General features: G+C 40.7%; 1 protein-coding gene across 1 annotated transcript in view; it reads right to left on the reverse strand.

Annotated features, from left to right (window-relative positions):
• The window catches only part of inpp5d (inositol polyphosphate-5-phosphatase D), a 127,917-nt gene that overhangs the window by 14,105 nt on the left and 98,096 nt on the right, over positions 1-15,716 (reverse strand). The window contains exons 22-24 of the mRNA XM_028794802.2: positions 12,290-12,377; positions 9,642-9,788; positions 1,972-2,059 (exon numbers count right to left, since the gene is read on the reverse strand). Of these exons, the coding sequence (XP_028650635.2) occupies positions 1,972-2,059; positions 9,642-9,788; positions 12,290-12,377 (323 nt within the window). The remainder of the gene's footprint in view (positions 1-1,971; positions 2,060-9,641; positions 9,789-12,289; positions 12,378-15,716) is intronic.

The following is a 15,716-nucleotide window of genomic DNA, read 5'->3' on the forward strand; positions in this document are numbered from 1 at the left end:
AGTGGAGCTTGAAATCAAGTGAATGCTGGAACTAGGAGTGATAGAGGAAAGTTTTAGTCCCTGGTCCAGTCCAGTCATCTTGGCTAATAAGCCTGATAGCAGTTGGAGGTTTTGGCTTAACCAAGTCTCCCAATTTCATGCTTATCCTATGCCTCGCATGGACAACCTCCTCGAAAGGCTGGGCCAAGCAAGGTTCTTGACCACACTTGACATGACTAAGGGGTACTGGCAGATCTATTTAATGGATTCCGCAAAGGTGAAGACAGCGTTTAGCACCCCTAGCAGACACTGGCAGTATTGTGTCCTTCCATTCAGGTTACATGGGGCTCCTGCAACTTTCCAGCGTCTGGTGGACAAAGTCCTTCGTCCCCATAATGCGTATAGTGCTGCCTATCTGGATGACATTGTCATCTATTCCAGCACATGGAAGCAACACATACAGCAGGTCAGAGTGGTGTTGCGGACACTAGGATTAGCTGGGCTCCGAATCAGTCCAAAGAAATGTTTCTTTGGACTGAAAGAAGCTAAATATTTGGGCTACCTGGTGGGTCGGGGCACCGTGAAGCCACAGTGTTCAAAAATAGATGCCATTTTTAAAATGGTCCTGTCCGCGAACCAAGCAGCAAGTCCAAGCATTTCTCAGATTAGCTGGGTACTACCGCCGGTTTTCTGAGAGAGCGGCACCCTTGACTGATTTTCCGAAGAAAAGTGCTCCTAACAACGTGGTGTGGACTAGCAAGACGGAAGCTGTGTTCTGTGACTTAAAACAGGCTCTTACTTCAGCACCAGTGTTAATCGCTCCTAATTTTTCTCTCCCATTCATTCTCCAGACGGATGCTTCAGACACAGGCCTCGGTACAATTTTGAGTCAAAGTGTCATGTACCTGAGCCGGAAACTTCTGGGTTGAGAGACCAGGTACGCGGCGGTGGAAAGGGAAGCCCTGGCGATTAAATTGGCGATTACGCAGTTGAGGTACTACCTCTTGGGCCGACAGTTCACTCTAGTGTTGGATCATGCTTCTTTATAGTGGATGGCCATTCACAAAGAGATGAATCCACGGGTCACTAGGTGGTTTCTTGACCTACAACCTTACAAATTTTCGCTCATTCATCGTAAGGGCTCTCTTCATACCAACACTGATGCCCTCTCTCATGCTCATGACCTCTTGGTGCAGGTCGCACCAAGGGGGGGGGGGGGGCTTGTCACACACGTGTGAGTAGGAGGCAGCTGAAGGGCTTAAGTAATGGTAATACCACATCTGATCAGGGGGCAGCGGGGTGCACTAACTGTCTTTCTCAGTTCCCTGCAGACCTTTCCCGAGAAATCCTGCCAGGTTCAGGTACCTCAGAAGACGTCACTTCTGGGTCCGGGCCCTTCGATGACATCACTTCCAGTCCAGACCATGTCACTTCCTGGCCCCAGCCCTCTGACGACGTCACTTCCGGGCCCCGGCCCTTCGACAACGTCACTTCCAGGCCATGGCCCTTCAATGATGTCACTTCCGGTCCAGACGAAGTCACTTCCAGGTCCGTCCCCTTCAATGACGTCACTTCCTATATGAGCCTTTAAAGCTGCCATCTTACCACCAAGGAATCAGTTCTGTTTTGGAATCAGTATTGTGAACATCTCTGTCAAACTCAAAACCTTTTGCAGCCAGGCATATTATATGGGTGGCTACCCCAAACCTTTTTATGATTTCTGGTCTGTATAGTGCTTTTATTTTAACTACAAACATCTTTCAATACAGGAATCAGTGGGCATTTTTGACATAGGCTGACAAAGTGAGTTATTACTCAGGTTGGAGTGCTAGTGTCTAACAGTAACAAGGTGGTATTGGTAAAAAGAACAATCCGCAAAATATAATTTCTTGCAATGTAGAGGAAATTGGCCTATTTTTTTATTTAACTTGTAAACCCATATCTACAAAGCTTAGGAAATACAATAACCACAAAGCAGTAATTGAGTCTCACCTGATCGCTTGCTGTAAACTTTGGATTGGATCATATTTGTTGGACTTTAGCTTAGAGGTTGCATCATCTGCTTCAACTTTCACAAAATCTGAGCAAAAAAAGAGAATGTATGATGAGATACAACTTTGTCCTATTTATGACCCAAATGCTTTCTGAAACTCTTTTAAATCAAGTTTTCCTGGAAACTGCAAAATGGAAATCACCTCCTTCACCAAGCAAGGACTCTTGAATTAGTGTTCCCAAAACCATAATGTGTGCAAGCCCATATAAAAGCAGAGACCCCCTAAACCTATCAAATTATTTGATGCCCCCCAAAGATGAGGCCTACTCTCTTGAACGTCTGCGACATGGTTCCAACACAACAAATATTTATGTTCACCCTTAGGCCCCCTCACCTTGGCAACATATAAAGAGTCACATTGTCAAATTTAGTCAAATATTTACCATTCAACAGTGATTGATAGCTTTCAGATTCTTCATTATAGATTAGTTGTTTTGTACCCCCTCTCTTTTTAGATTGCCTGCTCTGTTCTGTCTGCGGTAGGTTGGCGCCCTGCCCGGGATTGGTTCCCTGCCTTGCGCCCTGTGTTGGCTGGGATTGGCTCCAGCAGACCCCCATGACCCTGTGTTCGGATTCAGCGGGTTGGAAAATGGATGGATGGATGGTTGCTCTGTTCTGTTGTCATTCTCGTTTATGTGATTTTTGTTTATGTTTAGATTTATTCTCATTTCTTTATCCTCTTCCTTATCATTGTTATTATTTATCAGCCTGCTTTCTTTTCACATTTCTTGACAGCTTCCCTTTTAATTCTTTTTCCTTCTAATGCTGTCAGTTTACCAGAGCTTACTGGTTCCACATTTTAATTGCCCCCACCCCCACTGTTTCTAATGCATCTTCCTTTCATTTCCTTTTTAAACTTAATAAATAAAGAAAAAGAAACAAAGCACTTTAGCAACTGAATTATCAGAAATGCTTATTTGTTTTAATAGGAAGTAACAAGTACAGTTTGTTTGAATCATGATGAAGAGTTAGGAATGTACTAGCTGGTGACAAAAACCACCTGAGATGTTAACTGATAGTATTGTGCCCTATTTAGTTCATTCATTTCAATGAATATTTCAGTAATTTTGTGTTTGGTGCATAGATTTTCCAGGATTTTTAAACAAGTGCAAAGACAGCTGGATTGTTCGGGCTCTGGTTGAACAAGCTAGGGATAAACTGAGCCACTACTTGTGAGCCTCTGCTCCATTCTATGTTGCTACACGATGGTAATGTCCAAGTCAACACTGAAGGACAACTGAATGTCTTACATTCATTTCTGTAGGTTTATAGATTTATATTGATAGGGTTATTACTGTCACATATGAAAAGAACAGAGATTCTTCCATGCATGTGCTAATCTATTTGCAACATGTCAACACTCTCCGGCTGTATGTAGTTGTTTAAGTTGTAAGGTTGCTGTGAAATGTATTTTTCTACAGGCTGTTATATTTTATATAATATATAGATTGCATTATATAATTTAGAATTTATTTATGTGACACTCTGAATATTGTCACATAACTGTTCCAATTGTATTTCTGATTTCACAGAATGTTTTACTTTAAAAATTACAAAAGTCACTACACTGCAATTACTATCCCTTCAAATCTCTTAGTTTAAGGTAGGTTTTCTTACCAAGTAGGCCCTTATGTTAGGTTCTGAATTCCTTTTGCTACTGATTTTAGATTCTCATGACCCCCTTTTGTTTTGGTTGCTCATTCTCTCTGATTTCCTGGCTCTAACACTCGACTGCATTTGACTTAATTTCGGTACTCTCGTTTCTCATCTTCTGGCCTTGCAATAATCCTTAGAGACAATGCAATTTGAAACACTTGCAGGGAATCCCTGATGTGTAAAAAATGAGAAAGTAAGAAAAATAACAGAAAGAAAAATTTATATGAAGTAGAAAAATTGAAAATTGTCTGCATCATAAAAAGAAGTCCAGGTGGAATGTGTCAGTCTATAGCAGCGTTTCTCAATCTTTAAGTATTTGCGACCCGAGTTTTCATAACAGTTTTAATCGCGCCCCCCCTAACATTTTTTTGAAAGGAACCCACTAATATCAAGTTGTTCTTTTTTAATTAATGATATATCATAGATGCATATTTTATTATACCTACTTAACTTTTATCGACATTTATCTAACTCTATATTTATTTTTCTAGTATCAGAATGTAGTTTAAGTTCATTTGTTTTGGTTTCAATAGAAGTATTTTTCATATTTTCGATTCTTGTTTTCTTTTTTTCACATCTTCGCGCCCCCCTTTTTATTACTTCGTGACCCCCTAGGGGGGCCCGCCCCACAGTTTGAGAACCACTGGTCTATAGGGAACTGGATACAGTACAGACACTTTTATTCACTTGGAAAACAGGAACTGATGCAATGTACGTTCAAGAGTAAGCAGTGTTTTTCAAATATTTTTGTGATTAAAATCTTTAGGCTGAATTGACTATCAAGAGAGTTATTAGAAAATTAACTTTGGATAAAATCACAGAGTTCAGAACCCCACATGGGGAAAACAGCATAAAAGATGGATCTTCTGAGGCTGACTAGAAGTAAAAAGGCTCATCCATCTGCATGTCAGCCACAACATTCATGCACCAGCCTGTCTTCTGAATCAAAACAAACCTTGTCTCTATCCTTCATCCAGATGCATCCTTTATGGGCTCATCAGCTTTCATATCTGTGCTGAAAGTAATATTTGGATTTGAGTGTTGTGAACCTTTGTTTTTGAGACAAGGATGATTTTTATTTGGGCTTTATATCCAGACTTCATGATTATTCACTATTATTCAACTAATGTTTGCTATTGCTTATATTTAATACTGATTTCCTTTAGATGTCATGGTGGCGCAGTGGGTAGCGCTGCTGCCTCGCAGTTGGGAGATCTGGGGACCTGGGTTCGCTTCCCGGGTCCTCCCTGTGTGGAGTTTGCATGTTCTCCCCGTGTCTGCGTGGGTTTCCTCCGGGCGCTCCGGTTTCCTCCCACAGTCCAAAGACATGCAGGTTAGGTGGATTGGCGATTCTAAATTGGCCCTAGTGTGTGCTTGGTGTGTGGGTGTGTTTGTGTGTGTCCTGCGGTGGGTTGGCACCCTGCCCAGGATTGTTTCCTGCCTTGTGCCCTGTGTTGGCTGGGATTGGCTCCAGCAGACCCCCGTGACCCTGTGTTCGGATTCAGCGGGTTGGAAAATGGATGGATGGAATGGATGTCTATACTTTGTCTGCACATCTTGTGGGATTAACGTTATAAAGTAAACACAGGGCTCTTTGTGCAGGTAGTCACCTCTCTCCCACAAGGTGGGAGACATTCCTCTGTTATGATGCAGTCATTTTTAAAACTTTATTAAACATTTAATACATTTTCTCTAAGCTTTCTTGTGTGGATGTTTTGAACATCAGAGAACAATTATAATTATTTTACACAAAGCAAGTTTTAGAATTCCTTTTGACTTTGATTTTTGGTTAGCATTTTAGGCTTAAGCAACAGTTCTTTTGACTTGCATGTTAAGCTTACTAGAGTTAATTTTATATAACAGGATAATATTTGCCATTTTCCACTCCTTCAGAATCTCCCCATAAAAATATTTGTCAAGGGTTTATATGTACTCACTAGCCTCCTTAAGAACTCTAGGGTAAATATTAAATGGTCCTGATGATTTGTTTGATTTTCGCTTATTTAATCTGAGCAGCACTTCTCCTTCTACAATTTCCAAATCCTTCAGTACCTCCTTAGTAGTCCCATTTACCACTGGGAGGTTATCCACTTGCTCACTTGTAAAGACCTCAGAAAAATGCAAGTTTAGAGTGTCCGCTATTTCACTGTTTGTATCTTTTAATTCAACTTTACTATTCCTGATGCACTTCACCTCCTCCTTGAATGGTCTTTTAATACTAAAATACTGAAAGAATCTCTTAAGGTTGTTTTTCGCCTTATCTTCTATATGTTTCTCAAACTGTCTTTTAGCCTCCCTAATATCCTTCTTAATGGTTGCCCTCATGTTCTCATACGCTCTATGATTCACTTTGGAGTTATTAGCCTTATATGCCTTATACAGCTGTTTTTTTTCTTTGCAGCTTTAACTCTTTATGAACCCAATGCAGAGCTTTTTTAAATTTCCTATTAATTCCAATTTTAGGTATGTACCTGTCCTGCATTATATGTAAAACATTTTTAAACCTGCTCCACTGCTCCTCGACTGTCTCAACAATTAAAAGCTTATCCCAGTTTATCTGCCTTAGACTTTGCTGTTTCTGATCAAAATTTGCCCTACCGAATATAAACTTAACAATTTTGCTCTTTGCATTCACACTCAAAACACTGAGAATTGTATTATATTATGGTCACTTGATCCTATTGGTTCAATCACCTCTACACCCTCAATTCCATCTTGATTATTACAAAATACTAAATCCAGACAAGCTTCACCCTGTGTTGGTGCTTTAACATACTGTGTTAAAAAAGTCACTAATTACTTCTAAAAACTCCTGCTCTTGTGCTCCGCCATTTGAAAGGTTATCCCAGTTAATATTCGGATCATTAAAGTCCCCCATGACTGTAATATCCCCCTGTAAACTTGCTTTTTTAATAATACTAAAAAGATGTGTGTTGAAATTACTGTCTGCATTGGGTGGTCTATAACACACTCCTAAAATAAGGTCTCTTTCCCTAATGCTGTCCAAGTGAAGCCACATGTCCTCACTAAGATGAGGTTCATCATCCAACTGAAGAGGTCTCGCATTTAAGTTCTTTTTGACATAAACAGCAACCCCACCTCCTTTTCTGTTCTGTCTATCCTTCCTACAAAATGTGTATCTCTCTATGTTATACTCATGCCCATCTTTGTTATTTAGCCAGGTTTCCGTTATTGCTGTATCATCATAATTATGCTCTGCTACATACAGCTCCAACTCACCTTATTTTTTATCCTTCTAGCATTAAGGCAAGTTATTTTTAATGTGTTACTCCTTCTACATGTAAATGTTGGGTTAGAATTTATATTGCTACTCTTCCATGTATAGTTCTAAACCTGGCCTGTCCTAAACTCCCTGTGTCCCCTTTCCCTAGTTTAAACAATCCTTGACTAACCTACTCATATGTCTCCCCAATACACTGGTGCCCCTCCAGTTCAGAAGTAACCGTTCACGATAGAACAAGTCACATCTGTTCCAGAAGGAGTTCCAATACCCCATAAACTTATACCCTTCCACCTTGCACCAAGATTTCAGCCACACATTAAGCCTTCTAATCTTCTCAGTCTTACTTGGACTGGTGCATATCACAGGCATAACTTCAGAGAAGACCACCTTGCAGTTCTGCTCCTCAGCCTGACACCTAACTCTTTGAATTTGGAATGCAGAATTGACAGACTACCCTTATATATGTCATTTGTTCCAACATGGACAATGACAACTGGATCCACCCTACTCTGGACAAGTGCCTATCCACCGTTCCAGGGAGGTCTCCTGCCTGTGTACCCGGAAGGCAACAAACTCTCAGACTCTCTGTCTCTGGAGCAAACTTGTGCTTCAATCCCCCTAATGATTGAGTCCCCAACTATCACTACCTCTCTCTTTCTGGGAACTGGTTTTGAGGTTGGGGCTCCTCATTCCTGCCTACCACATCAAAATCATCAGAGACACCATCCAACTCTGCAAGGACCTGAAAATTTTTGACACTTCTAATCCTGTCGTTGATGCCTCTGGACAGTGTACACTCTTTACCTTACGCCTTGTGACTGTGGCCCACCTTTCTCTACCTGTCTAGTCTGGAATCTCCTCCCATGCCACCTTAGGGGTGCACACTCTCTCTCTAATGGACACCTGGACAGGTCCATCAGTTCACTGCTACAACCCAGGCCAGCCAACTCCTCCTCCAGTTCAGCAAACCTGAGCTTGAAGTGTTAGATCAGTTGGCATCTCCTGCAGATGAAGCCCTCAAAGACAACTTGCTCCTCCAAGCCATCATCTAAAAAGTCCAACAACCAACAGGATTTGCACTGCACTGGGCTCATAATTAAAATTTTGGATTACAGAAACTGCCTTAATGTTTTTTCTTTTTTTAAATTAAAATTAAATGATTTAACTAAAATGGTAAAACTAAACAAATTAAGCCAAAGAAATTAGATTATTTAAGTGCTACAGCTATTTTACACCTTCGGGCCCCTTAAGCTCCTGTACTTTTCTCCAGCTCAACTGCCTGCTGTTTGTTCTTCCCTGGGGTTAATTTTACTTTTCTCTGTCTGTTCTCCTACTTTGCGCTCCTCTAATTCCTTACTTAAAAGCTCTCCACTCACACTGTTTGTATTCACCCATATTAACCCATAAACACTCGCACCATTTCTCATCTAATAAGTATTCATGAGGTGTACTTTATGCAGCAGTGTTAAAATGGCTATTTTTATGCACACTGTGAGGTTGTAATATAAAATACAGCAATAATTTTAAATTATACTGTATATGTTGTTAATGTAATTTAATACCACATTACTGAATAGTATGATACAGTCTATAATATCTGAAAATAAACCTGATCCAAACCTGTGTCACATTTCACTTCAGTTGCTGAATGTTCTTTGCAGACAAAGTCATTGCAAGAAGAACATCTCATCGTTGTCATACATATGTACAGTAATTACCCGCACTGTGTACCAAATGCGCCATATGGAACTTGCGACTGTGCATCCACTCATAAAACAGGTGGGGGCACACTGGAGAAAAACATTGCGACACTGTGCTTGTAATGAATCAAGCTGAGGATAGATGCAGGATGCTGCTGATTGGTTCAAGTAAAAGGACGTTGGACAAAGGTAACTTGAGATTGGTGTACAAAATACACCAGCGCGAGTAGTTAAGGGTTAATGAATTCTTGTCGCCCACTTAAGTGCTCTCCCTCCGGACCGCTAAGAACTGTTTAAAACTAAGATAGATAGATAGACAGACAGATAAATAAATAAATAAATAAAACTTGGTTAGTGAATATCTGCTGCCAGTTGAATTTCTTACTATCATATCAGCTCTTACAGCCCCTTGTGCCTGATCGGGCGTCTTAACGCTGGCCGCTTAGTTACGCACAGCTGAACTTTCCCGTTTATTGCTTCGAAGTCAGCAGCCGCGGCCTTTTTCAGTTACTTATAAACAATTTATTGCTATGACGCGGTTATTTATTTACAGATGCCAATATCAGTTACTACTGCTTTCTACCCTGCCTCCTTGATGCTTGTTCAAATACAGATAACAAGAACAAGTTCTTACAAGTACACGTACAAGAACTTTTTCAAGCGCACTTCCAAACACCTAACTGCTTTTGCTCCAGTGCGGGCGAAAAAAAAGCAAAAAAAAAAAAAAATTCTAATTGAAATGAAAAAAGTTTTAAAAATCTCCGCAAGGTTCCAAAACCCAAGTTTATAAGAGCAAAATGCATTTTTTCAAATTAACTTTCACACCGAAGAAAACACAAAAACTCTCAGCAACTGTCAGCCGCCTGTCTCGTTTGCAAAGTTGACGTCAGCACGTACCATACTGATATACTACTACTTCTATATTACTTAGTTTTGTGGCTTTCAATACTGCAAGGAAGATTTTCATGTTTATTCATGGTCATACTCCACATTAATTTGTCTCCCTTACCATAAAGTTTCTCTCTCTGTTTGCCTTCAGAAGTTTGCAGCTGGATGCTTCCACTGAAGTTCCCAGTGTATTCTCCATGATGAGTCAGAGGAATATTAAACTCATAGGTCGAATTTTCTGCAGCTCTGAGAGCCACAACAGCTTGCCCTGAATAAAGAAAAGAAGATGTGTTTGTAGTACTTACTAGCCAAGCAGACAGGCATTCAGAGTAATGAAAAGCTTCAAAAGAAACGCTCTTACCAGAAGTAAGCCCTGCATTATGCATGTGATAACTTTAATACTAATTGCTGAATTTCATGTTGAGCGACATCACACATATAATGGTATGCTGGCATCCACCATTTTTTATTGTTATGTAAAAATGACAACTTTTGCTTAAGTGTTCAGCTACTTCAACACAGGGCTACAATATGAGGGTAAATCAAAAAAGGCAATTTGAATATTATGTGGTAGCCACAATGGATAGAAGCTGACACAATACAACACTTTTCGCAATGGCTTATGGGTTGTTTGAACACGAACAATGCTGTGCTCTGCTGTTAGTCTAGTTGAAGCCAAGGTAAAATGAGCATGGATTGATAAATTGTGGAATAATGTGCCGTAGTGAGATTTTTATGGGCAGATGGAGTGAAGTCTGCTGATATTCAAAAAAGTGTGTTGGCTTGTTCAGATCAGTAAGCTATTTGGTACCTGTCTCGTGCAAACCTTCGGTATCACAAGTCATCATGCACTTTGGCAGATCTATAGCTGATATCCAAATGTGCAGCAACAGTGGACAACATAATTTTGCTGCTCTTCTCTGATGAAGCCATTCACCATATTAATATGTGTTCATGTACACAATGTTGATAGTTGACCAGATCAAGCTTCATCGGGTACACTTATTCTTTCCGCATTAAATCTTTCTTACCATTCATAAACTTTTTGTTGAGTCATATTGTTTTCACTTCTGTACTGAACCAACATCTTTTGCTTAATTTCAACAGGTTTTACTCCCTCTGCCAAAATCTCAGTATGGTGCATTACTCAACAATGGTGGAATCCCCAGAGCAGAGTCCATGTTCATTTCACCTTGGCTTCAACTAGACTAAAATCATTGTGCTGCGCTATGATGTGTTCAAACTACCCATAAGCCTTCGTGATTGTGTTGTATTGGATCATATTGCACCTGTTGCAGTTATTGCATCATTTTCAGATTGCCTTTACTTTTGATTTACCCTTGTAGGTGTTGTGGATCAAGCTCTCTTAAACCTCTGTTGTCTAGTGCAGACAAACTGTAGCAGGACAAGATTTTTTGTCATTTACAAATCAAGTGTCAGTACGTGCATTTGCACTATAGTTGGAGTCTATTCAAATGTTGCCACATTAAATGCTGCTGAATGAGAAGACTTATTATACTGAACTGAATCCACTTTAGCCAAAACCATTGGATTGTCTGGATTAAGGTGTTGTTGCATGCCCTTCAAGTTCCCAAATGCTTTGTGTACACTCCATTGATTGACTGATCTCATCAGTGCAAAGATATAGTTTTTGGAACTGTTTCAAAGAAATATGGCAACAGAGGAAAATAAGAAGTAAGAATTATTATAATCTTATATATAAACATCTATGCCTGGAAGTGTGTGTATCTGTCCAGCCCGGAACTGAGAGGTGGAGTCGGAATAAGGGCTCTACCTCTGAGGAAACAGAAAACTCACTTAGCCACTAATAACACAAGGGAGGCCAGCACGTCAGCAAAATGAAACCTCCAAAGAAAGACAAAGTCGCTTAGTCGCTAACATCAACAAAACGGTATCCCCTTTACTTTTCCTCGTGCCATTAATGCACAAGCGATGCAATCACATCTGCAAAATGAATCCTCCTAGGAGAGAGATGCCCAGAGTAGTTCCTTTCAATTACCTGACATCTCTACATTTCAATTTTTTTTCTAATGATTTCAATAGTTTCTACGACCTTGTGCTTTTTACAGCACGGGCTTAAACAACTCGTATAATCTAATCTAATCTAATATCATATAATATAATATAATATTAAATATTTGATAGGTTTTGTACTATTACTTCAGAAAGATCAATGCCAAAACACCAGAGTGATTCGGATTTATAATATTTCACAAGAAAGAACATCCAAAAATTCACCTGTCCATCAATTTTCTAGCTTGCTTGTCCTGGTTAGGGTTAGGAACTATCAGGACCAATCCCATTATCACTGGGTGCAAGGTGGGAACCAACCCTAGACAGAGTGTATGTTTGATGCAGAGTACACAAAGACATACTCATTCACAATGGGCCAATTTAGTGTTGGCAGATAAACTAACACACATCTTAGAGAGCCCCCAGAGAGAGACATGATGAAAACATGCAAAATTGACACAGACAATGACAAAGTTGATTTTCAGACCCAGAACTCAGGTATTTTGAGTCTAACAAATATGCCATCATTCTGTCCATAAACATTTATACTAATGTTTAATGTTAGGCATCATTTGACATAGATCCAAATTTATACTGTACACAGATTCCATTCTTTCCAAGGTCCTGACATGATGGGAAGCTCCAGTGCCACCTTCAGGTATCATTCTGGTTGTGGGTATTGAGAAATAACTTCATCTTTACACCTCCTGCCTAGGCCCTTGATACATTTCTTACCATAGGACTCATCGCAGTCTGTGGACTTGACGCAGATGCGGATGTGCTGGTCAAGCAGGTATTCTGGATCAGCAATAAAAGGTGTCAGCTAGGTGAAACAAAATAAGGCAGGCATTATTAGAAGATAAAGGTTGCAGATTATAGTTGTTACTTTTAATGCTATTTTTGCTAGTTTTGTAAAGTGCCTTGTGCAGATGTGCTCCATGAAAGGTTCCATGTAAAAGATTGTTTGCATTATTGAGAACACTGCTTTGAGAGACTGTCCTCATGAATCTGGTTAACCATCCCATAAATATAGTGGATATGCTCATTCACACCTATCTGAATGACCTTTACATTTTCCCAGTCTTTAGCCTTTCCAGATAAAAGTCCCAAGTATGGGACAGTGGACAGAAAAGTAAGCAAAAGGTCCGAAACCACCAATTTGTGGTCACAGACAATTTTATCTTTGTAAAAGAAATTGACCAGTGACCACAAATGATAATTTGTTGCATTTGTTTTATGAGTGCTAAACTTTTTTTTCTGTGCACAAAGAGCATCACAAATGCAATTGAGACAGAAACATTCCTGAAGTTGAGAGCCCAACACAAACCAACAATGACCTGAAGCTGTATGTTATTCATTTTTACTCATCTCAAAGGCCACACAAGGTTTAATTTACAGCAAATTAGCACCCTTTTACCATCAGTTTTTATTTTACTGCCAGCTGAGCTTCCCACACCCTTTGGTGATTGAAAAATGCTTCCAATTTACTGATGTGGAAGCAGCCGTGAATCAGGTAGTGCTTGGTTATGTCTGAGCGATATGAGGCTGCATGCTTATAAGTGTGGCCTGAAGGGGGCATAATAGAGCCCCAACCCCAGACACAAACTGCACAAACTCACTCCGAAGTTCAAATGACCATTCATGTTTAAAGAATTATGCCTTACACTGGCTTCTCTTCCAAAAATCAGCACAATCCCATTGTACAATTTTTTTTTATCTCTTTCTGTCTTATCTTCTTTCTTACTCTTTCCTCCATTCCTCCCAGGCAAGCATTGCCCATTCTTCCTCCTCCTGGGTGAGGCTGAGGGCTCCTTTTAACCCAGACCCTGGAGTACTTCTAGTGTGTCTGCACTAGTAATATAATGAAACATCAATACAAGGAAGGCAGCAGGTCCTGATAATGTGCAAGGACGTGTGCTCCAGGCCTGCGCTGACCAATTAGCGGAAGTATTTACACACATATTCAACCTCTCTCTCTCCTCTCCCCTTGTGCCTGAAATCCACAACCATTGTACCTGTTCCCAAAAAACTGAGGATAACCTGTCTTAATGACTATCAATCAGTTGCTCTCACCCCTGTCATCGCAAAGTGCTTTGAAAGACTGGTAATCACCCACATCAAAGCCTCCATCCCAACTGATCTAGACCAACACCAGTTTGCCTATTGGTCAAACAGATTAACTGAGTACACCATCTGTGTGGCTCTACATGCTGCCCTCTCGCACCTGGAAAAGCCCAACACCTATGTTAGGATGCTCTTCATTGACTACAGCTCTGCATTTAATATCATCATACCTAACCAGCTGATCAAAAAACTCTATGCACTAGGACTTGCTCTGTCCATATGCAACTGGTTACTGGATTTTCTCACCAACCACCCCCAGTCTGTCAGGATAGGCAAACACACATCCTCCACCCTTACCCTGAGCACTGGTGTGCCTCAAGGATGTGTACTAAGTCCCCTTCTCTATGCACTCTTCACCCATGACTGTCAACCCATCCACCAATCAAACATTATTGTTAAATTTGAGGATGATATGACTTTCATTGGGCTTGTAACAGACAACAATGAAGCTGCATATAGGGAAGAGGTTCAGAATCTGAGAGCATGGTGCAACACCAACAACCTGGTCTTAAATACCAAAAAGACCAAAGAAGTTATTCTGGACTTTAGGACCACTAAAAAGATCAATCACAGCCCGTTAATAATCAATGCAGATGCTGTAGAGAGAGTATCCAGCTTTAAGTTTCTAGGAGTCACCATCTCAGAGGACCTCTCCTGGACTGACAACAACTTGGCTATAATAGGCAAAGCACAACAACGCCTCTATTTTCTCAGGAAGCTAAGGAGAGCTGACCTCCCCCAGAAGTTGCTGGTTAATTTCTATAGATGCACTACAGAGAGCATCTTAACTAACTGCATAATGGCCTGATACAACTGCTGCACCAAGGCTGCTAAAGAAGCCCTGCAGCGGGTCGTAAAAACAGCAGAGGCCATTATTGGGACTGAACTGCCATCACTCAAACTCCTGTATAAGCCTCGCTGTGTGAGAAGGGCCAAAAACATTCTCAAGGACAAAACCCATCCTGGAATATGGTGTTATATGGTGTTCCACAAGGCTCTATCCTGGGTCTACTGCTCTTCTCAATCTACATGCTTCCATTAGGTCAGATTATCTCAGGGCTCAACGTGAGCAACCACAGCTATGCTGATGACACACAGCTGTATTTATCAATTGCACCTGATGACCCCGAATCTCTTGATTCACTAACACAATGTCTAACTTGTATCTCAGAATGGATGAATAGTAACTTTCTCAAATTAAATAAAGAGAAAACCAAAATCTTAGTGATTGGCAATAATGGATACAATGAGGCTATTAGAAATAAACTGGATACATTAGGATTAAAAGTCAAAACGGAGGTAAAAAGCTTAGGGGTAACTGTTGACTGTAATCTAAATTTTAAATCGCATATTAATCAGATCACTAGGACAGCATTTTTTCACTTAAGAAACATAGCAAAAGTTAGACCTCTTATATCATTGAAAGATGCGGAGAAATTAGTTCACGGGTTTGTTTTCAGTCGACTAGATTACTGTAACGCACTCCTCTCAGGACTACCCAAAAAAGACATAAATCATTTGCAACTAGTGCAGAATGCAGCTGCTAGAATCCTTACCAGGAAAAGAAAATCCGAGCACATTTCTCCAGTTTTGATGTCACTACACTGGTTACCTGTGTCATTCAGGATTGACTTTAAAATTCTGCTTATGGTTTATAAAGCCTTAAATAATCTCGCCCCATCTTATATATCGGAATTTCTGACACCTTATATTCCAAATCGCAACCTCAGATCCTCAACTGAGTGTCTCCTTAGAATCCATCCATCCATCCATCCATCCTCTTCCACTTATTCGAGGTCGGGTCGCGGGGGCAGCAGCTTGAGCAGAGATGCCCAGACTTCCCTCTCTCCGGCCACTTCTTCTAGCTCTTCCGGGAGAATCCCAAGGCGTTCCCAGGCCAGCCGGGAGACATAATCTCTCTAGCGTGTCCTGGGTCTTCCTCGGGGCCTCCTCCCGGTTGGACTTGCCCGGAACACCTCACCAGGGAGGCATCCAGGAGGCATCCTGATCAGATGCCCGAGCCACCTCATCTGACTCC

The sequence above is a fragment of the Erpetoichthys calabaricus genome, chromosome 2 (genome assembly GCF_900747795.2).
Source record: "Erpetoichthys calabaricus chromosome 2, fErpCal1.3, whole genome shotgun sequence".
NCBI lineage: Eukaryota > Metazoa > Chordata > Cladistia > Polypteriformes > Polypteridae > Erpetoichthys > Erpetoichthys calabaricus.